The 23883-nt window shown below is 41.6% G+C and overlaps 1 protein-coding gene across 3 annotated transcripts in view; it reads left to right on the top strand.

The window, feature by feature from the left end:
* ptprga (protein tyrosine phosphatase receptor type Ga) overlaps nucleotides 1–23883 on the top strand; it is a 438997-nt gene that overhangs the window by 349189 nt on the left and 65925 nt on the right. For all 3 annotated transcript variants that reach the window (XM_037532284.1, XM_017712211.2, XM_037532285.1), the window contains 2 exons: nucleotides 3084–3241; nucleotides 12020–12200. In XM_037532284.1, the coding sequence (XP_037388181.1) occupies nucleotides 3084–3241; nucleotides 12020–12200 (339 nt within the window). The remainder of the gene's footprint in view (nucleotides 1–3083; nucleotides 3242–12019; nucleotides 12201–23883) is intronic.

Genomic DNA, 23883 nt, shown 5'->3' with positions numbered 1-23883 from the left:
ATACGTCCAGAGCAAATAAGAAGCAAACTTTGGACAGTAAACAGGTGTTGACATTTGGGGTTATGGGACTCTCCCGTTAGTCATGTAACCCCCACTGCACAACTTTTATCCCACCAAACATTCCCTGTCTGGGAGTCCTGGAGTGCAAACAGTGAACCGAGCTCCATTCCTGCTCTGTGTGAGTGTGTTACAAGACCATTAATTCGGCCTTTCAGGGAGACTTTGAAGACTTGGATGACTCACGCCTGGTCTCTGATTGGCAATTAATTTTTAAAGGCCGCAATTGCATATGAGGCCTGATGGCGGAGTTGGTTGTGTTTGTGTGTGTGTGTGTGTGTGTGTATGTGTCTGTGTGTGTGTGTGTGTGTGTGTTCAGTTCTACTCTGTATAGCTGTGTTTTTTTGTTTTTTTTTCTCGGAAATCCTGACTACTCTTTCCAAATCGGATGCCATGCCTTTCTAAGCTCTTTTGAACAGGACTCCCGATTGTAGCGCCTTTTTTTCATTCGATATGTAGGTCAGCGGGCTGGCGAGCTATACCCCAGTCATTTATCTTCTGCTTACGTCACCACTGCATCCCGCTACGCATATTCTGTCTCTTTTCCGCTTATCTTGATTGTTGATAAAGAGAAATCCTTTGAGTGTGTGCGTGCTATAAGAATATGAAAAAGGGCAGTAATACAAAGCCTAAAGTGCTTTTTTTATTTTATTATTTGGACGTGTCATGTTGTCGCATAAGGCTGGCTGAACATATGTCAGGCCGGTGCTGTCAGCTGAGACTGATAAGCAATTCAAACCAAGCTGGATTATGAAGACAAATGCGCAGATTGCAGCCTGTATGAAATTGGTCAGCTTTACACTGTGGAATGTGCGTGGACTTTGGGATAACAACAACAGAAAAGCTCCTGATAATCTGAATCAGTACAGGCTAAACAACATCTGTCCTTTTTTATTAAGACCATATTGACCTGTAGGCAAATTAAGGATTCTTAATGGTTTTAAAAGTTTATTTTTCATTATTAAACCCGTACAAGTGCAGGTGTGTGGTTCTTATTTGCACACATACCACTAAACAATTAGCAGAGACAGTAAAGAGTAAACTATAACCAGATATATACTCTAAACAATATGCATGTAAAGAGCTGAAGAGTGTTAGTCTCCTGAACCACATCACTGTGCGGTTTAAACCCTTGAACCACAGGCTTGTTTTTCAGTTGTAAAAGGAATCTGGCACATCTCTAGCATTTGGTCAATTACCCTGGACAATCACTTCTTAGAAAAGAGCTGTACCCATTGACGCAAAACGATAATCAAAGCCAATAGGTACGTGCTGAGTCAATGGATTTTCTGTTCTTTCTGTACACATAAATGCTGTTCGTGGTAATTGGCTACAACCCCAATAGCAATGAAGTTGGGACGTTGTGTAAAACATAAATAAAAACAGAATACGATGATTTGCAAATCATTTTCAACCTATATTCAATTGAATACATTACAAATACAAGATATTTAATGTTCAAACGGATAAACTTTATTGTTTTTTGCAAATATTCACTCATATTGAATTTGATGCCTGCAACATGTTCCAAAGAAGTTGGGACAGGGGCGTGTTTACCACTGAGTTACATCACCTTTCCTTTTAACACTCAATAAGCGTTTGGGAACTGAGGACACTAATCGTTGAAGCTTTGTAGGTGGAATTCTTTCCCATTATTGCTTGATGTACAACTTCAGTCACTCAACAGTCCGGGGTCTCCGTTTTTTCTCCGTATTTTGCGCTTCTTAATGCGCCACACAATTTCAATGGGAGACAGGTCTGGACTGCAGGCAGGCCAGTCTAGTACCCGCACTCTTTTACTACGAAGCCACGCTGTCATAACACGTGCAGAATGTGGCTTGGCTTTGTCTTGCTGAAATAAGCAGGGACGTCCCTGAAAAAGACGTTGCTTGGATGGCAGCATATGTTGCTCCAAAACCTGTATGTACCCTTCAGCATTAATGGTGCCTTCACAGATGTGCAAGTTACCAATGCCATGGGCACTAACACACCCCCACACCATCAGAGATGCTGGCTTTTGAACTTTGCGCTGATAACAATCCGGACAGTCCTTTTCCTCTTTGGCCTGGAGGACACGACGTCCATGATTTCCAAAAACAATCTGAAATGTGGACTCGTCAGACCACAGGACACTTTTCCACTTTGCGTCAGTCCATACATATGTGGCAAAAACACTGATGAAATTCCTTTACTTGTAAGACTTACGGTCCTGTGCAAAAGTCAGAGACCACTCTCCATTTATTTCATCTTATGTCAAAGTTACTCTGGTTTTAGCATCAGGAAAAAGGCAGAAAACACATTAATATAACAGAATATTACAATTGTTCAGGACAACAGAATATATTGTCATTTTTAAATATTTAGTGTGACCAGCCTCTGCTTTGATTACAGCTTCCATTCTTTTCAGGAGACTTGCTTTCAGTTTTTCCAAGAAATCTGCAGGGATGTTTTACCACATGTCCAAAGTTCAGTCTTAGAAGTTGGCTGCATTTTCTGCATCTCGTGATCCAAGAAATCCCAAACCCATTCAGTGATGCTGAGGTCTGGGCTCTTCTTTGTGGAGCTCTGGCGCTTCTTTATTTGAAAATTTCCTTCTATTTATCCATTTCCTTTTCTCAGCTTTTTGACAGCTACACATCCTTTCAACCTGATGGCCTTGAGTTGGAAGGATGGACAGAATCACTTGTGGAAGGATGGTCTCTGACTTTCGCACAGTACTACATTGTTCAGCATTATACTACTGTAAATAGTAAATACTGTGGAGCTAACATATAGGTTATGTAGTTATTAGAATGAGGAATCAGCTACACCTGCACAAGTTAAAACAAAGGAAGTATTGCTATGTTAGGTCAGAGAAAATACTGGGCCTCTATACATGACTCAGTATTCAATATGCATGACAAATCGCAGCCAATTTACAGGTAATGTGGTGCTATATATCAGCCTGTATTGACAATGTGTTATATCATGCTCCGTATTTACCGTCAATGACTCCCACTGTTTGTCTGTCCCTCGATCTCTCTCAGAAAAAGAGACGTTTCTGGAGCCTTTTGTGCTGCGGGACCTGTTGCCGTCATCCATTGGGAGCTACTACCGCTACGTGGGCTCTCTGACCACACCCCCGTGCAGTAAAGTGGTGGAGTGGATCATCTTCAGCCGGCCCGTGTTCCTCTCCTACAAACAGGTGAGTGTGAACGAGGCTTAACAGCAGCCAGTAAGGTCTCTGCATGCTTTATATGTCCAAAAGAATCCAGACATCCATATAATCTCAGGAGAAAGCATTGCCAATAGGATAAAATGCTCCAGAGCTGCCACACATGAGCCTGTGGTCAACATGCCTAATGGCAAGCGATGCTAGAAGAGTATAAAGCCCAAAATCCCCAAACCCTGCCAATGCTTGAACTGAGCAGTGGAACTGTGTTCTCTGGAGTGATGGAGCTCCATTCAATACCTTTGAAATGAGTTGGTGATCCAGAACTAATCATGCAACATCAGTACCAAAGTTGCATCCAGACAAGAGGGGCTGCTTTGAATAGTCAAAAACAGAAAATAGTTTGGATTTGTTTTGGTCACTGCATTATTCCACGTTTTGACATATTTGCAATTGTAAAAAGTGGAAAACAGTGAAAAGAAGTTAAACCTTTAGGACTGGGAGTGTCCAAACTTTTAAATGGTACTGTAAGTCCTTCAGGGTGGTAGATGGTGTCTTACTGGAAATGTACATCACTTAACTCCTAAGGAGCAGACTAAGTGCCCAGTATCTACCCAATTATACACCATTACTAACACAGAGCCTTTTTCAATCTAAAAGGCAGCTGTTTCACTTCTCCCTCTCTCCCTCTCTCTCTCTCTCTCTCTGCTTCTCCATTTCTGTGCATATGCTAATTGATGCAGACGGCTCATGTAGCGAGTTCTGTGTTGCTCCATAATGGAAACAAACAGCCAAAGGAAGCTACGCGACAGTGTGTTAAATAGGCTCCCTCCTTCCTCCAGTCTTCTCTTCTCTTCTTGACTCTTCTCTTCTTTTATTTTTTTTCTTTTCCTCTCTTCTCTTCTCTTCTCTTCTCTCCTCCCCTTATAGATAAGATATAGATCTTATAGTGTACCCCAAGCAGACCAAGTGTGGATGAAGAATTCTACAGATTTGTGCAGTTAGAGAGAGGCGAGGAGGAGGCTGCTGGGGAGTGGGATCATCACACGCGTTCATCTCTGTCTGAGAGAGTGTTTGTGTGAGAGAAAAAGAAAGAGATTTTGTTCCATTAGTGGACTGTTGGGTAGCTACTGTCAATGAGAGTGTTCAGCGGTGACTACAGTATCACTGTGAAAAAACACCTGTGGAACAGTGATCAAAGGGTTAAACTAATCCAAACTACCTTCCAATTCAGAGTAGTCTGCCACTGGATGAAGAGGCCACCTCTAAAATCTCAATGGGATATTGTGTTAATCTGTAGAGCTAAGCGTCAAGAAAATGCAAATTAGTTCTCTAGTAGCTTTGGGGCAGAAAAAAATCCTAAAACCGAACTCATGCAAAATCAAATGGAGCAGTTTGAGGATCAGATGACAGATGACATGCAACTTTACAAACATTTTTAGGATTTACGTTACATCTTAATTTTACAAAAACAGTATTAAAAAAGAGTATTAATGCTTGGAGTAAAAATTCATAAACCATATAAAACTGTGCCTTTCAGAGACACCGTTACTAGGTTGGGCCCCTTAAGGGTACGTCTTCACTACACTGTTAGAAATAAAGGTTCTATGCAGTTACATTTTTCATTCATCAAGATACAAAACAGTATAAATGTTCCCTCAAAGGTACAACAGTGGTTTTAAAATCCAATTGTGAACATAATTTTTTTTCCCCAGTGGAAAAGAACATATTTGTACCTTTTCATAACCGAATGTTTTAAAACAGAACAATAAAATAAAGCCTGGAGACAGGACAGGGTGTGTGGAGTCAGTCCAACAACTTAGAAATGTTCCCTGACTAAAGGTACTGAGATGTACCCTTGAAGGTACCACCCCAGTGACAACAGGGGTATTGCCTCAGAAACAGTTAATACATTTATTTCTGAGAGTGTAGCTTTAGTCAGGGAACATAATAATACTATGTTCCATGTCATATTTTATAAGCTGCATTGACTCCATACCTCCCGTCTTGACTCCAGCTTCCTATAGACTCCTATTTTTCTATTTAAAGAATGAAGCAATTCTCTGGAGTTTCTCTGGAGCATTTCACATCAAACCAAACTGAATGCCTTTCTTTACATCTTAAGTATTTAATTCATGGACCAAGTAATTTTCATGGACCATGTTGTATTTTTGAGGGTACATTCACATTATATATATTTATTATATAATAATTTGTTAATAATCCAACTAAGACCTGAATCAGAAGAGACTAGTCTGATTGAGGCCATTCAGAATATAATTTCTATCCCATTGAAAGAGGTGCGTAACCCTGTAAATAATCCATGAAATAGAAGAATAATAGCCATGTAAACGCCTGTACCTGATTACATTCCCAGTCGGAAAGTTGAAGTATGTTCTGAGCTTGTGTGTTTGCATCATAGGGGAAGTTAATAACATGCAACATGGCAGGAGCCAAAACTGGTCTGCAGAGGAGACGAAGTTTATGCTTTGAACTTTAAAAGACAGTGGTGGTTTAAGTAGATTATGTAGAAGTATGTTTTCCTGAGTCTGACATAATTTTAAAACAATTAAAACCACAAGCACTGCTCACTGCTGCTCATCTCACTCTGACTGAGCTCATGTGATGCTTGTTGTCATGGTAATGTCTATAATTAAGTGGTTCTGTGAAAGCATGCAATTTTGGGTCAGATTACTTGTAGTGAGCATGTAAACAGAGATTTTTATCAGATTGTTGAGTAGAGTGAGCATAAACACCTCAGTACTAATCTGTAATGTATTCAGTCTGATTGGAAAAAATCTTTGCATGTGAACACAGACATTGTTAGTACCTTGGATGACCAAAAATTTACCAGGACAGTGCCCTTTTTTCAGATAAGGTAGCACTCACATTGACATTTACAAGTGGTAGATGCCTACACAATCACAGATTCACAAACAAACAAATATAATTCAGCCTTTCTACTTTTCTGGCATTCTCTCAAGCAGCTTCATGAGGGTCTATCCAAGATGCCATTATCTGAGTATTTAAGCCTTTAGATCAAAATATAATGTATCATTTTGAAAAACATACATTCTGTCAGCCAAACCTTTGACCACTGCTGCACGTTTATATGCACATGTATGCAGCTCATGCAGGACATGCTTTAGTATTCATGAGGTTTGGCTTCAGATATCAGCTCCTGTGATGAATTTAACAGGACACTTTATGGAAGTTTGTCTAGTCGTGTTCAGTTCCACAGCAGAGTTGGGTGTATTTTCCAGCCCTCCAGCTTCTCTGCAGTGCTCTATTCAAAATATTAAATATTTCATTTCAGCCTCGAAAAACTAGCAATTGGATCTTGTTCTCCAAGAAAACGAGCATGTAGTAAACCCTGCTGTGCTCAGATTTGGGTTTCGGACAGGGGGCTGGACTGAATGTTCTACATTTTTCTAGGATTTTTTATTTGCCCTGATATCCACTCATAAATTTCATGAGGTTTTATGAACCAAGAAGAGTCATAATTCATTTCTACATGATCATTTTCCAACATATCTTTATCCCTTTAAACCGAAGACTGGTTTGTTAGTGTTGTCTTGAGACTGAATATGTAAATGACCTCTGTTTTGATCGGCTGGCCTATATTGTGCCTCAGGCTGGTTTGAAATATACAGAACAATCTGTCAAGTTCAGCCTTAAATCCTCAGTGACTCCAGAAAAAGTAATTCCTACTAGATGTCTATGACATCACAACCATGGCAAACACCAAACAGCTTAGCTTCCCTATATGGACGGTATGGGGAGGCACATCTTGAAATTTGAAGAGTGTACAACTCAGTGCAAAGCAAGGGAAGTTGGGTTTTTCGTGAAATGGGCCCTTTAAAAGAGCAGGGAGGCTCTGTGACTTGGGTCTGTGCACAGGCATAGCTATTCATAACAACAAAAGACTTTTTTCCTGTCGTTTTTATTCCAGTTAGTGGCCATTAGGAGGGCATTTTTAACCGATTGACACCTCAGTGAGCTCTTTTGTCCTCCTTTTTCCTCCTGTGATTTGGTTTAAAGGAAATATCAGTGAGGCAGATAAAAGAGAGGCTATAGAAGAAGACAGTACTCCCTCACTCTCTCTTTTTTTTCATGCTCTTTTCTCTGTTTTTGCCTGCTCTCTCTCTTTTCCAGTCTCTCTCTGTCTCTGCTTTGTTCCTGATCAGTAGGGGAAGTAGGTCAGGGCGAGTGACAGTCGTTGCTCTGAGGTACTTTTAGAGCCGATCGATGCCATCCCTCTCACACACACACGCACATACACACCCCCCAAACGTCTGGGAACATCTGGAGTGCCTGTGGCCATGTCACATCCAACTAGCTGAACATATACAATTTGAGTCATATTTAGACACATCTGCTTATACGTATGTTTTGTAGGCTTAAAAGTCTAGGGTTGTTATTGTATTACTACAGTAGGTATTTGTAAAGATGTCAGAGACCATTTGATTTATTTATTTTTCAGTTAAAATGCCCATTTTATTCATTTTTCATATCTAATTTCTGAGATTAGATAATCCACTTGTATAGAGAAGGGGAAAGTCAAAGTGAAAAAAATGAAGGAACAGAAGTTTCCAAAACTAGAGATTAAAATATGATTAACAGATAAAGAAAATGAGACCCTAACAACCAGGCAAGTCCTGCTAGACCTCCAATCCTGTCACCATCAGATAAACAGCACTTAAAGCTTTCCCCTTTCAGAGATGGATCTCACTTGCTCTCATACACACTCATTCAGACTGTATGACTGAGGATTGGCCTGTTGTTGAGGCTTCTCTTGAGGGATTACTTTATTCCTCTCTCCAGTGTGCCTTTTCACCACGCACACACTCTTCCAGGATTATTGGTGTAGGCAGAAGAATAGAATCTCCCCGTGTGTCCCGTGCCAGATTTCAGCCTCAGTAAGCTGTTTACATCGGGGGCTTGGCCATATTATGGACAAGCAGATTAATATTGTGATTAAGAGATTATTTCTCATGGCTCTGTGCTGACGGAGGGCTTGGAGGAAGCCCTGAGGGATGTGTGTATATGTCACTATCTATCTGTAGTCAAAGCGATCTGTCTGTCTATTTGTCTATCTATACATCTGTCTAGCAGTCTCTTTCAGTCTGTCAGCCTACAGTGCTGTGTAAAAGTCAGAAACCTCCCATCATTTCCTTAATTCCTTGTCCGAATGTCCATTAAGTACAAGTTATTCAATTTTTTTGTAGAGGAGATTAGATATAAGGTGCATACAGTAGGGAAAGTGAAAGGATAATAAATGGAAAAATAAGTATTTTTCTAAAAACTCTTTCAGAAAGTGATTAGAAACATAGAGATATGGGACTAAGAACAACTAGACAGGACCTGGTAGGCCAACAGTAGTGTCCCCATCAGATAAACAGAACCAGAAAGGAGAAAATTGAGCTGCTTCCACTGTGAGCAGACAACTCAACTCTATAGCTTTGTTCACACAGCAGGTAAAAGTGGCCTAAATCCGATTTGTCATCTTTGTGGTAGTGTGAACAGTACAAAATAATTTTCAATTCCAATTTGAGACGCTTTCATATGTTGTACTGAAATCTGATTCATTTCCGATATGCAGCAATGCGACTCAGTCTGAACAGCCAGATTGGAATTCATGAAACTTTTAGTGAGTCCAACTCACTAAAATGTTTCTGTACAAAAAAATTAGAAGACTTATCACAACCACGAGAGATTTAGAAAGAACACGGAACAAAGAGATTTTTGGCCAAACACAGCTGCAGGATAACGAGGCTACAGCGTCAAAGAACAGTTAAAAGTCTGAAAGCAGTTTAAAGTTTAAATAATCCAAGGAGATGAACCAAAGAAGTGACCGCACCCTTTTTGCGGCAGGCTTGAACACATTCTGGGTGATGAGCCCAGCTGTCAGACAGTGAAGCTTCATGATGGCTCCTGTGATGCTAGCGAAGATGGAACTGAAAGCTATGGGAGTGACTGGTGTTTGTTGGCAGCTGTGATTGTTTACCTCCGGATGAGCCACTTGAAGCATTGTTCTTTTGTGCATGCGGGTCAGTTTAGGAGCGTGATCTGTTCAGGCAAATGTCACATAGAGGTCATATTTAAGATATTGTGAGCAGAACAAAAAGTTTGACTTGGTCAGATAATTGGATTTGGGCCACTTTTACCTGCTGTGGGAATGTAACCTGAAAGGAGTCTGAAAGGATGTGTAGGTGTCAAGAAGTTCCTACTAAGAAAACAGAAAGAACTCAACATCAGAACTCAACATCACTGAGTGTGTTTTGGATTAAGTGTATTGTAAGAAGCAGAAAATACAACCAACTTGTAAGACTGAACTTTAGAGGTGTTTACAAAAGCAGGAAAACTGAAAGAGAGTGTCTCAACAGGAATGGAAATTATAAGAAAGGCAAATGGTGGAGACACTAAATAGTATAAAAGGGTATTATATTTAGTTTTTGAGACTGTTTATCTATATATCTGATTTGAATTTGACAAAGTTATTGTACCTTGTTTTGCAGAAAGAAAAAGTTACATTTGGGCATTTTAGTCACTTTTCTACATCAGAACAAAGGTGAAAAGGCCAACAGCGCAGACTCACACCAGAAACCCGTTAAATGCAATTATGTAATTAACTGTCATTAATTGTGTAATTTTGTAATCACATTTAAATAATTGTCATGTAAATTCAGTGCATAGCTAAAAAGCTGTAATAACTGCAGACTTCCAAGATTTTACTGGAGAGGGAGAAAAAAGGGACATATAGCAGAGATTAGAGCGATAGAGGGATAGATTGGAGGACTGGAGAGAGTGATGGAATGGAGTCTACAAAGACATATAGGTACATATATGGTAGAAGGAAAAGTAGCCACAGCTGGTCCTGATCATATTTCGTCTGCTGTCTTGTAATGGTGCGTGTGTGTTTGTGTGGTCATTCTGCCTGGCTTGGCTCCGATCGTCCTCCTCTCTTGCACCTGCACTCTGACTCACCAGTGTTTTGGGGGGGGGGGATGGAGTGGTCATCATGGGAGATGAGTCATTGAGGAATGAGTGGAGGAATGAGTAAATAAGTTGGTCAGAGGAGATTTTAGTGTGAATAAAGCTCAGTCTGAGATTTCTCTGTATTTGTATATACAGATAGCACATTCAGCCTCTCTGGAGACCTGTTAGAGGCTCTGCTTACAAGCAGCTCTGCACACATGAATGCCTGCTGTACTGATACGGCTGTTTTATTTCCTGCTCTTTGGCTGTGTTTCTATTATAGGGTTCTCAAATCCAATTTTTGCATAAACGTGAACATAATTGGATCTTTTCAAATCTTGCGTGAGCCATGTTCATGTGTGCTCCGTCTTGGGATACATATCTGATACATGTCCATATGTCCATACGTCCATACTGAGATTGGACAGATTGATCTTGTTTTTTAATGATTTTTTTGTAAATAGAATTGAGTAGTGTACAAGTGTAAGTATTGATTTGGGAAATTTGCACATGCAGGTCTTTTCAGGCTGCACTAAATGGAGTAATTACAGTTTAGGTGGAGGACCAGGCCTGAAGCTCCTCCTCCTTACTATAATGCATCCTGTACACTTCTGAAATGCCCAAATAAGCAGGTCCAGGTCTAAACTGTATTCTTTATGAAAAAATGAATGTCATTTTCGAAAATCTTTCAGTCAGTCTCTCTTACCCAGTTGGGGGCATTCTGTTTCATCTTCAATGAAAATTGCTGCTGTTGCCCCCTGTGGTAAACCGAAATGCTTCCAAGCTGATACGTTTCGTCATGTTCCTTATCTTTGTTTATCAAAGTGGCATCCGGTGTTCTAGCTTAAAGCAGAAGTCGCCCAAAACTCAATCCCAAGGTTGTAGGGTTCTTTCCCCTCCAGTTGTATAATCTCCTCTCATACCACAACCAAATGTAGGAGGCATGGTCTGAACCTCCATATAACATATATGAGTCACTTAAGTGCCACTCACATAGGGTAGGTTGTTGGGATGTGTCCATGAATGTTTATAAGTAAGTCATATTACAGGTTTTTTTTATAACAGGATATTTCAGTAATATTTACACAAACTTCTTATGTAACACTAATCCTGTCTGAGTAGCACTCATATAAGAGCTGGATATTAACTTTTAAGGAAGAAAAATCATTCTGATCACAAGAGTAAAGCTTGTAATGTGAATGCAGCACTTTTCTCTCTTTTGCCTAGTTGGAGGCCTTCTACTCCATCTTCACCCAAAGTCACTGCTATTACCCCCTGTGGTAAACGTACATGTTCGCAAGCTTCTTCCTAATTCTGGTATGATGCTCAGTAGAAGGTGATTTTATGTTTTCAAGTAGCCTAGAAATTTTTATATTATGTATCCTGTGATGAATTTTGCTTCAGCCCCCTATTTTCATCAAGGTGGCGTCTGATGTTCCAGCTTAAGGCAGAAGTAGCCTAAAACTCGAGCCCAAATTCTCAGTGCCCGGTTATATAATCTCCTCTTAAGCCACAATCATATATTGAAGGCTTGGTCTGAACCTCTGAGTCACTTTAGTGGGGCAAGATTTCAGGATGTGTCCATGAATGTTTATGAATAAGTCATATTATAGGTTTCATACAGGACCAAATCACAGACGTTCTGGTGATATTTGCATTACTGCCTCCTTATGTAACACTAATCCTGTCAGAGCAGTAATTCACAGACTTGAATGTTAACTCTCAAGGCACAAAGATCCTTCTGAGCAGTTCTGAGTAAAGCGAGAAATATGAACAAAGTATTTCTCTCTCTCTCTCTCTCTCTCTCTCTCTCTCTCTCTCTCTCTCTCCCAGTTGGAGGCCTTCTACTCCATCTTTACCACAGAGCAGCAGGATCATGTGAAGTCAGTGGAATATCTACGGAATAACTTTCGCCCGCTTCAGAGTCTGGACAACCGGGAGGTCTTCAAATCAGCCGTTAAAGATGCCTGGCTGCCCTATCTGACTGATCCATATGGCACTGAGGCCTCCAAAGGTGGGTCCAATTCACAGGATTGGAGCTGAAGGGTCGGGGTCCGGTTATGTGTTTCTCTTCAACGTTAAAAAAAAAATCCTCTTATCACAAATGTAGTCAATCAGCCAAGACAGGATCCTGCTTTTTAAGCTTTGCCCTGGAGCTACAAGGCTAATGAGGCTAACAGGATGGCGGTAAAATGACTGCCCTGCATATTTCAGACTGGATTCAATTCCCCACCCATACAAGCACCCCATGCTGTACCAATAAGAGTCCTTGGGCAAGATTGCTAATGCTAAATTTGCCTACCTCTGTGAACTGTGTCTTCATAAGTGTGTCTGCCAAAGGTTTTAATGTAACGGTAACAAGTAATGGAAGCTTAGAGTCACCATGTTAGCATAGCAGCACACACCAAATTAAAAAGTAAATAATCTTGCAGACTTGCTAATCTGGTTTCTGACACTGTATGAGACCCTGTTATCTATGAAAATGACAAAAGTACCTCAGGTTGCTAAACATAACTGTAGCAGCAATTTTTTTTCCCATATTTTGTCCATTTTTGTAGATAACAATGCTAATTGGTGATAGCATGCAGTTTGTGTGACGCTAACCCGTGTTGGCTAAATAAACCTCGTAGCTCTAGTGCAAAACTAAAGAAGCAAACTTCTGATGCTGAACATGTCTTGGCTGTGCTATAATATTCAGGAAAATGTCATATTTAAGCATGTTCCCTGTAGAGGATATGCACACTTATATTCACATAGAAACTCAATAAAACATGTCATTTGGCTGAGGGTGTGTAAATGTTTGCGTATAACTGTCCCCGTGTGCACACGTGTGTAAGTGTGGCTTGGCCGGTCACTCTACCCTGCCTCCAGCAGGACTCCCCTTATTCTCCATTATAAAGCTAAGAGAAGGAAAGCGATGCTGAATGGAGGTGGCGTGCGAGTGTGTGTAGCGGGAGAGTGCGTGAGGGGCATACTGCCCTTGAAAAGCTGCAGTTCGCTGCCTTTCCGGCAAATGTGTGCTTCCATCATGCAGCGAGAGAGGAGAGGGGAAATGGCCGGGTTAAGATTGAGAGCAGAACGACATGCCATATGCCACCTACACACACATGCACACACCTGCTTCATCTCTTATCCCTGTAGTAATGTAATCGTACCTCCACAGCATACAAACAGAAAAAGACATGCATAAAAACACACACTTCTGTAGCATCTATAAAGTATCTCTTTGGCGTTCCTTGTACAGGAGGAACATATACAGGGACACCTACAATATATTGTCCAAAGTATCCACTCACCCAACCAAATCATTGATTTCAGGTGTTCCAATCACTTCCCTCTCCAGAGGTGTATAAAACCAAGCAGATAGGCCTGCAGACTGCTTCTATAAACATTAGTGAAACAATGGGTCGCTCTCAGGATCTCAGTGAATTCCAGCGTGATACCGTGATAGGATGCCACCTGTGCAACAAGTCCAGTCATGGAATTTCCTTGTAACTAAATATTCCACAGTCAACTTTCAGTGATATTATAACAAAGTGGAAGCATTTGGAAACGACAGCAACTCAGCCACAAAGTGGTCGGCCATGTAAAATGACAGAGCGAGGTCAGCAGATGCTGAGGCACATAGTGCACAGAGGTCGCCAACATTCTGCAGTCAATCACTAAAGACCTCCAAACTTCATGTAGCCTCAAGAACAGTGCATAGAGAGCTTCATGGAATGGGTTTCCATGGCCGAGCAGGTGCATCCAAGCCTTACATCACTAAACGCAGTGCAAAGCGTTGAATGCAGTGGTGTAAAGCACTGCCACTGGACTGGAATGATTACTTTAAAAAGTAGTCTAAGTAGAAAATGCACTCTGTGACAGTGTAATTTCCTGCCATACTGCACTTTCAGACTAACCAGAATTTTTGGGAAGGCCTGGCAATCTGGCAACCCTGGGTGACGGAGAAAGAGCTTGTGAATGAAACATAACACATGAATAACAAGTAGTATTTCTGCTTGCCATAGAGACCATGCAGCTTACAATCCTATTGTTAATGCAGTTTCACTGTAGCAGCTGTTTTCAGAGTGTTCTGTGTGGTTTAACTGCTGCTCCATTAGATTCATCATCATACAATTTTTCATAGAAACTACAGATGATGTTCTATTCTGACGTCTCCTCGCTGGCGCAGGACTATGAAAGTCTTTGCGGCAACATCCGTCAACCACAGTATTATTTCTCTGAGCACCACGCGTATACATGTATGTAAATATATGTGGCTGCACTTTCTGCTTCTTATCATCCAAGCAATCCCAAACACATTCAATGATTTTGAGGTCTGGACTCTGGGGTGGTCACTCCATTGTTCAGGGAACACTCACAGCTTCCAAACTTTTTTTTCATCTATGTCTTTTCTCAGTAACAGCTTCACATCTTTTCAGGTCATTAGCATCCTTCCTACAGTAGAAAGATGAACAGAAACGCTTGTGGCCATTTTCTTTGTATCCTTTAATCATTTTCTGAACATTTTTGGAAACTCCTTTTTTTCACCCTTTTTTCTTTGACGTTCTCCTTCCATATGCAAGTGGATTATGTTATACCTTCTCTTCTACGAAATATCCTGAATAATGTCCTGAAAACTGAATAACTTGGGCCTAATGGCTGTTTTGACTGGTGATTAAACAAATGAAAGGTGCTGTCTGACTTTTGCCCAGTACCATCTAATGCCCTGTGCCCCTTAAAGTCCTGATCCCTGTATTTTTCTATTCAGTGTTTTTACTGTAAGCTCATGTGCTGCACGCTGAATTTCTGAAGCCAAAACAAGTTGTCTGCAGGTATTAAAAAACATAGAAATTATATATGCTGCTTGCATAAGTGCTCAAACCCCAGAGCACTGGAAGATCAAAGCTTGATGAAAAAATCCTTAATAAGGACACAGTTGCCTCTTAATTGGACATAATTGGTTCCTACCTGTGAATCATTAATGCAACTGCCACGTTTTCTAGATAAAAGCATCTGTTTAAAGGAATACTCTAGCGTTTTTCAAACTAATCTCTGTTCGCCGCATCTTTAGCATACGGTTGATTACCGCAGACAATAATTTCAGTGTGTTTTCCTGTACTTAGAAAACAACAGAGAACCCACTGACTTGGAACTCATTTATAATAGAAGTCAACAGGCAGTTACTTCAGCACCTGATAAAGTTCATTGAGAAATGCTGTATTTCTTTAACAAACAAGAAGAAAACACTAATAAACACACACACACACAAACACACTCACACATCTCTGTAGCATACAAGAATAAAGCCCATAAAAGACACTGACAGGCCCTGTGTGCGTATGTCACAGAGGCTTCCGTGTCCTTTTGTAGTTCCCTCACATGTTTTCCAGCCCCTTGCAGGCGCTTCATGGTGAGATAACAATAGATCAGTCCCTCCCAGCTCTGCTGTCAATCACCCTCAACACACCACATTCTCTTTTTGTGCCCATTCCTTGGTATGTTATAATTTCTGTTACAGTCCAGCTTGGCGTTCTCTCTCTTTCTCGTTCTGCCATTCAGTCCTCTTCACACCATTCATTAGCATTTGCATGCTTTTCTTTTTCCTCCCTTCCACACTTCAACTCTCATTAAAGCAGAAGTTGGAATGGAAATTTAAATTCAGTTTTCTCTCTTATCTCAGATGTACTCGATCAGCCAAGACATGAATGGTGTCTGAAGTTTGCTCCTATAGTTTCGCACTACAACTATGAGGCTAATATAGCTAACAAGTAATGGAAGCTTCTGCAATGTCTTTGGTTAAGCTCTAGAGGGCGCTCCCGAGCGAGTCCGAAATGAATGGGTTGATATGGAGCATTTTAGCTCAGTCATAGTTTATAACTGCTTAAACATTTTTCATGTAAAAGAATGCATTCATTTCCTGAATAAAACATTTTAATACTCCTGCTATATTTTAAGAGCTTTTTAACTCCATGACATCAGTGAGCGTGAACAGCCAATGAGCTTTGCCACTCAGCAATCAGTCATCACGCTCTAGCAACAATGCCCGCCTTCTGCTGTATTTAGTGAAATACGTCCTTCTACTTTCTAAAATTAAGGAAACGTTCTGGGTGAATGATTAGAAACTATTTTAACTGTTAGTTTTTAGCTGTTTAGCTCCATTTAGTCCCTATTAATTGAGGACTCCCTTGCAGGCACCCTCTGCTGTTTAGCAGTCCTGTTTTTGATATAACGGGGAGAATAGGAAGTGGCCAAGCTCCTCATAAACCGGCTCTGGTACAGATAGTGCCTCTGTCCCTTTGCCCTCAGACTGTGCATGTGGCCTCTTGGTCAGCACACATAGTAATTGTTTTATATGGCCTAGGGCTGTGTACGGGTACTCGAGTACTTCAAGGTGCAAGTATTTGAGTAGTGAAACCACTGTGTTCATTACACTTCCTCACAGGAAGACTAGGAAGGCTAACTCTTCAGAGAAACACCATTTATATGTTTCAAAGTGACTATATATGTGACAGTATTTCAAGTATGTATGTTATACTTTGCTACTATGAAAAAGGAATGCCTGAGTGTGTCATGCCAAGGACACGCTGTGAAGAATGTGGCAGAGAAGGCATGAAAATAGGCTAGCTACTCTAGTTGATGTTAGATCCAGAAATAGTGAAAATATATATCTGTGACAGCATAGTGGCACATCATTCACTGAGGAAAAAAGATCTTGTATAGAAGACGACGAGTCTCCACCTGTTCCCAACATTGTACTGTAAGTACTGTAAGTGTTAATTTATTAGCTCATCTGAAGAGGCAGCTTCTGTTACTCATCAGGCACAAAAGCTAACAATTTCCCTCAGCTGTTTTTGGATAATTAAACATGAATCATTTTTTTCCCTGAGTTTTTTTGGTGATGCACCCACGAGGGTGAAAGCCAGCACATGCTAGCATATGCTTTCTCCAATTCATGTGAAGTGCTACCACCTCTTTTAGAATTGCGACCATCACAGCATCAGGGGGCAGCTCTCCATGCTTGGAGGAGGATGCTAACTGCCAGTTCTGTTACTACAGCTAGCAGACAGCTGTGCTGGCTGGGGATGGGATAGGCAGACCCATCCTATCCACATAAGGCAAGTGAGGATGGCTGCAGCATCACTAGGGATCAAACTCACAATCTGCTGATGATCAGGTTTTCAAAGTTTAACCTCTAGTGCTTTCATCTAAAAAAGTAAACCTACAGCCATTTGCTTCTTTTGGCCCTTCTTTTGGTTTTTTTTCTCTCTTTTTTTCTCATTCCCTGCGGTTAACAGGATATTCTTCATTAACTCCTACAGATACCTGTATATCGTATCCCTATGATAGAATATGGTCATTCTTCAAGATCTATTTCAGAGCAGCTCAGTTCAGCCCTGAAAATGGAGCCTGTGATTTAGCTCCGGTTGCTCTTGGGTGCCCCTCTGGTGCAGTACTTGCAACTATGGAGATTTCACACCATTAACTTTGACATGTCACTGATGCACACATCACAGCAGCAAATAAAGCACAGTTAAGGTCTTTAAGAATGTGTCACATTCTATAATGTGGTTATAATTTTAGCAACAATCAAATAAACAGCAGTAAAGGGTGCTAATGACTTGCTACGCCAAGTGTTGTTGTAGAAAAAAACAGGGATGTATGTGAGGCTATTAAAAAGACTTGCAGCTTACAGGAAGGATTCACAGCAATTGCATTGAGGGTAACATTAGGTCCTTGTATGCTGGAGTTTGAGGTATGAATCCCAGATTGGGCAGCAAACTAATATATTTGGCTGCTTTGGGGAAAATCTCTACACATTGTTTGGATTCTGCTGAAACGTGATTACATTGTCTCTCTTAATAAAAGTGTTTGCAATATGCTGTAAGCAGTAATTAGTAATTAGACGAGCACAAGTTTAGCGATCTCAAGTAAACTTGTTTATATGGTTCATATGACGTACTGTTATTTATAAAAATGGGCAAAACTATGAGGTTACACATAGTTTTATGGCATAATATGGCTGCTACTACTGCTTTAGCTTAAGTTTGTTCATGTTTAATGCCAGCAGTATGTCATACAGTGTCAGATAGCACAAGTCTGTTTGAGATTACTGAACAACTTGAGGCAAGTGTGGTGATTCAGGCATGCATTTTCCGCGGTGACAATCAGCTTCCATTACTTGTTAGCCTGTTGGGGCAGTCATGGGCTGGAGGTTAGGGAACCAGCCCTGTGACCGGAAGGTTGCCGGTTCGATCCCCTTGGCTGACAGTCCATGACTGAAGTGCCCTTGAGCAAGGCACCTAACCCCCGATTGCTCCCCGGGTGCTGTGGATAGGACATGTATGTGGGTGTTTCACTGCAGAGATGGGTTAAATGCAGAGGTCTAATTTCACAGTGTACAAACGCACAGTGACAAATGGTTGTTAATTCTAATTCTAGCTACATTAGCCTCACAGCACGTATGCAAAAAGCAGACATTTGATAGCTCATATAAGCAGTGCTGGGTGTGATCCTGTAGACTTGATCTTTCTGCTCACACTCCGAACTGGAAAGGCCTGGCTTCCTTCACTCCCTCGTTAGTGGTGGCCCAGACGTATCTAGATCATTCAGGGAAGCACTAAGAAATCAAGCTAGCGTGTCCCGCAGCAACCTTTGGGTTCCAATCCAGCTTGGAATTAATTTAGATGCTCAGAAAGAATTCAGTAATAAAAGAGAAAGGAGAAAGGAGTGGAGTCTCTTATCGTTGGTGCACGATTGTTTCATTTTTGCAGCGTGTCAGATTAATTTGGGACGCTGTGTCCTGTCGTTCAGGAAGAATGGAGGGACGGCGTGAAGGAAGGCGGGATGAAAGAAGGGTAATTTGGAAGGAGAGGGTGTAATGGAGGGATGTGGAGGATGGAAATAGAGCCGTATCAGAGAGGCCTGCAGTCTTGGGTTGAGCTTTCATGCTTTGTGTCAAAGCAGATTAGTTCAAACCTCATCAGCCTGAAAAACATAGGAGGGCAGCGTGGATAAGGGGTGCGTGTTTCTGTGTGGGTGGGGGTTGGGGTGGGAGCTTGTCAAGACTCTAGTCTCTGTTCATATGACCAACTTTGATCTCTTTGACTATGGCGATGTCTGATCTGTATGACTTTGACTGCTTGCTGTTTTTATAAAGGCACAATACAGACTCAACAGCTCCTCCACCTCTGGAAATTGACTGTGAATAGGGTCATAAAAATGCTGATAAAAGTGCAAGATGTGAAAGGAGTCTTTGGTGGTCTGAACTCTTGCTACTTCTTTAGACACAAAATGAACACACATAATGCCTAAATATATATATATATATTTATATATATATATACACACTGCTCAAATATATATATACACACTGCTCAAAAAAATAAAGGGAACACTCAAATAACACATCCTAGATCTGAATGAATGAAATATTCTCATTGAATACTTTGTTCTGTACAAAGTTGAATGTGCTGACAACAAAATCACACAAAAATCATCAATGGAAATCAAATTTATTAACCAATGGAGGCCTGGATTTGGAGTCACACACAAAATTAAAGTGGAAAAACACACTACAGGCTGATCCAACTTTGATGTAATGTCCTTAAAACAAGTCGAAATGAGGCTCAGTATTGTGTGTGGCCTTCATGTGCCTGTATGACCTCCCTACAATGCCTGGGCATGCTCCTGATGAGGTGGTGGATGGTCTCCTGAGGGATCTCCTCCCAGACCTGGACTAAAGCATCCGCCAACTCCTGGACAATCTGTGGTGCAACATGGCGTTGGTGGATGGAGCGAGACATGATGTCCCAGATGTGCTCAATCAGTGGCCCTCCAAAGAAATGCCACCCCACACCATTACTGACCCACTGCCAAACCGGTCATGCTGAAGGATGTTGCAGGCAGCAGATCGCTCTCCACGGCGTCTCCAGACTCTGTCACGTCTGTCACATGTGCTCAGTGTGAACCTGCTTTCATCTGTGAAGAGCACAGGGTGCCAGTGGCGAATTTGCCAACCCTGGTGTTCTCTGGCAAATGCCAAGCGTCCTGCACGGTGTTGGGCTGTGAGCACAACCCCCATCTGTGGACGTCGGGCCCTCATATCATCCTCATGGAGTCGGTTTCTAACCGTTTGTGCAGACACATGCACATTTGTGGCCTGCTGGAGGTCATTTTGCAGGGCTCTGGCAGTGCTCCTCCTGTTCCTCCTTGCACAAAGGCGGAGGTAGTGGTCCTGCTGTTGGTTTGTTGCCCTCCTACAGCCTCCTCCACGTCTCCTGGTGTACTGACCTGTCTTCTGGTAGCGCCTCCAGCCTCTGGACACTTCGCTGACAGACACAGCAAACCTTCTTGCCACAGCTCGCATTGATGTGCCATCCTGGATGGGCTGCACTACCATATATAATATGTAACTGATAGGTCACTTCAACTTCATTTAGTATCTATACTTCTTGTTCATTTTATCAGCTCAGCTAGAGGATGACCAACACAAGCTGTGCAGCAACAGATGAGCTACTGCCTTTGACTTTACATCTACAGGGTGGACCAACAAAGTATATAGATTCAATAGAGTGAACAGTGAGTGCACACAGGGTTTAGAAGCTCCAGTAACACTGCTGTGTCTGATCCACTCGTACTAGCGCAACACAGACTAGCATGCCACCACCATGTCAGTGTCACTGCACTGCTGAGAATGATCCACCACCACAATAATACCTGCTCTGTGGAGGTCCTGTGACCATTGAAGAACAGGGTAAAAGGGGGCTAACAACATATACAGAGAAACAGATGGACTCCAGTTAGTAACTGCAGAGCTACAAAGTGGATCTGTATGGCAAGTAGTACTGTTAAAATGGACAGAGTGATTTTGACAGCTTCCTCAAAGCCTTGGCTAATTCACTGCACCACAATGGCCGCATACACAATTATGTTTTTTTAGGCACGTTGGCACCTTCTTTTCACTCTACTGTACCGTTTAGCTTTTCTCTTGTGTTCCTCCTTGGCTGCCATAATACCCCCTACCCCAACCACCACAACCACCATTGATCTTTGCTTCCATCTCCCTTGCTATGGTCAAGTAGCTGCAGGGCCAGGGACAGCCCTTTTCATTAAACGCTTTTTTGCACATCTCCTTAGAGTGCCGCTCTTGCAACATGACCTCTTCAACTCTCGCTTTTGAAGAGACAGGACAAAAGAGAATGAGATAGTGAGAGAGAAAGAAGTGAATAGAAATAAATCGCAGGGTCCTCAGTGGTTTCCTGCACTCTTTGCTACTCTGTCTCTTTCTCTTAGTTATCCCTGCTACAGTTTAGTGTGTGTGTGTGTGTGTGTGTGTGTGTGTGTGTGTGTGTGTGTGTGTGTGTTCGTGTGTCCATGCATGCGTACACCCATCCACTTACTTAGCTCGGCCAAGTCCTTCAGGAACGCTGTGCCCAGACTGCCAGTCTTTATCCGTCAGCATTAGGGCGCTACTGGTCAGGAAAAGGAGTCATTCCCCAGAGCTTATCATCCCCAAAGGAGCGTAGCTATCAGCCGAGTTTCTCTCACGCTTCACACACCCACAAATCTGAGCACATACTTCCTCCCCAAACACTCCCCGTTAGATCACTGGGCCGTCAGCCCTGCGGGGACACAAGGCCTGGGTTTACAGCAGGTTTTTGGGATTAGGAGTGAAGCCAGCCTGGTTCCTAAGTGTTTAGCTTAGCTTAGCTTTCATGTACTGTGCTGTTCTTGGCAACTGTTCGCTTGTCAGCTACATGGTATGTCCAAAAACTTGTAGATACGTTTTTTGGGAAGGCTGTACACTAGATGTTGGAACTGTTGTGAGGACTCAATGGCATTCAGTGCTCCATAACTCCAGAGAACGTGGTTCCACTGATCCACAGTCCATTGCTGGGGAGCTTTATTTGTGCTCATTCTCACACTACTGATTTTTAGTGTGTTAGCATTTGTTTTAGAACAAACAAACTTTAGTTCCTATTCTGGACAAGTGCTAAGTTAAACTGGACTTCTGTAGGGAAGAGATGAAATTGTTGACTAGATATTTTTGTACTCCCACTCAAGTTACACAAGCTGGGCGTGCTTGGCGACATCTCAAGCGTGTGGCGTCAGCAAGGTGGAAGGGGAGAGATACATAATTAGCTTCTCATTAAAGCTTAACGAAATTAATATTGTACAATGGTGGGATGTATGCAGCACTACATTGGTGGTGACAAGAAACACAGTCTCATGGCAGAGTTTCCGTGTGGCGTCGAAATGGCTCAATGTTCTATGCTGACGGGGTTGACAGCTTTACTTTCTGTTCTCTTTCAGGGCCTACATGGTGACTAGCAGTCAGGTAATATGTCACTGAAAGTGCAAATTGTATTTCTCGTGTGAAACGATCACGTGCTGCTACACAGAGTATGCCTTTGGATTATTATGATAAATGCCCTAGTGTGACTAGCAGTTTCCAAGCTAGTAGTAAACATGATTTATATAAGCTAGGCTATGCAAACTAGTCTGGTCACAATTAGCACCCATTCATTATGTTAGTGATCTAGCATAATTTATATACGTCCAATCTGTTCTAACTGGTCCAGAGAGCGTCAGTTCATTTTGCTTGCTAGCTGGCATGGCTCATATCGCTCTTGTCGGAAGAAAACCTTGTATCTCCAAAATGACAACTTAACAGGAGAAGGAAAAAAATTACTTTACTTTTAATGTAAGTCAGTGGAACCAGAATTTTTTAAGTACTTTTGAGTCATTTCTTTTAGTCCGTTCATCAGGAAACTTACACACACAAAGTAAAGGGCACCAAGCATTTTCCAATTATGTACAAAAATTGGAAAACAGCAGTGACATGCTCACTGGTCCCAACTAGCATTCATTCATTGTATTACCCATAGGAACATATTTTTTTCATATGCAAGATACATTTCAAATACATCGTTTCTTTCCAAAATGTATTTCAAACCCTAACATTAACTTGTTTTTACATTTTTTAAATACTTTTTCCATACATTTTTTCCATATGGGGATCTGTAGCTAGTTACTGTTATTAGCATAAACCAGGGATCTTCATATGTGTTCCTGGTGGGCTGAAATTACCTGTTATGTGTTCTGGACAATGGCCCTCTAGGACCATGGCCTATTCTAACTTTTCAAAAGTAGCATCCATTCATTGGCTGTGTTTACATGCAAAGATTTTTGCCAATCCAATTGAATACAATCGGATTACAGATTCAGACTGAGGGGTTTATATGCTCACTCTGTTCAACAGTCTGAAGAAAATCTTCGTTTACCGCTTAGAGTAAACGTTACTATGACAGCGCACATCACCTGAGGTCCAGTGGGCGTGAGATGAGTTTCCAGTTGGCGCGCTTGTGGTTTTAATTGTTTTAAACTGAGGTCAGGCTCAGAAAAACGTCCTTTACATGTTCTTATAAAGGAAGACGTCGTGCTCTGAGACACATAAGCTGGACGTTCGTCCCACCGCCTTCTTTTAAAGCTCAGAGTATAAACCTCGTCTCCTCTGCAGACCAGTTTCTGCTCTGCCATGTTGAACGGTATAAACCTTTCGCTGTGACGTGACGTGCATGCGCAGAACGTACTCACACGATCCGATCGGAGTGTAATCGGATTCAGGCGTTTACACGGCTATTATTTTTCTATTTAACGGATTATTTAGAGGTTTACCCACCTCGTTCAATCGAGTAGAAATTGTATTCCGA

The sequence above is a fragment of the Pygocentrus nattereri genome, chromosome 21, assembly GCF_015220715.1.
Source record: "Pygocentrus nattereri isolate fPygNat1 chromosome 21, fPygNat1.pri, whole genome shotgun sequence".
Taxonomy (NCBI): Eukaryota; Metazoa; Chordata; class Actinopteri; order Characiformes; family Serrasalmidae; genus Pygocentrus; species Pygocentrus nattereri.
This window is presented reverse-complemented; position numbering and strand designations above follow the sequence as displayed.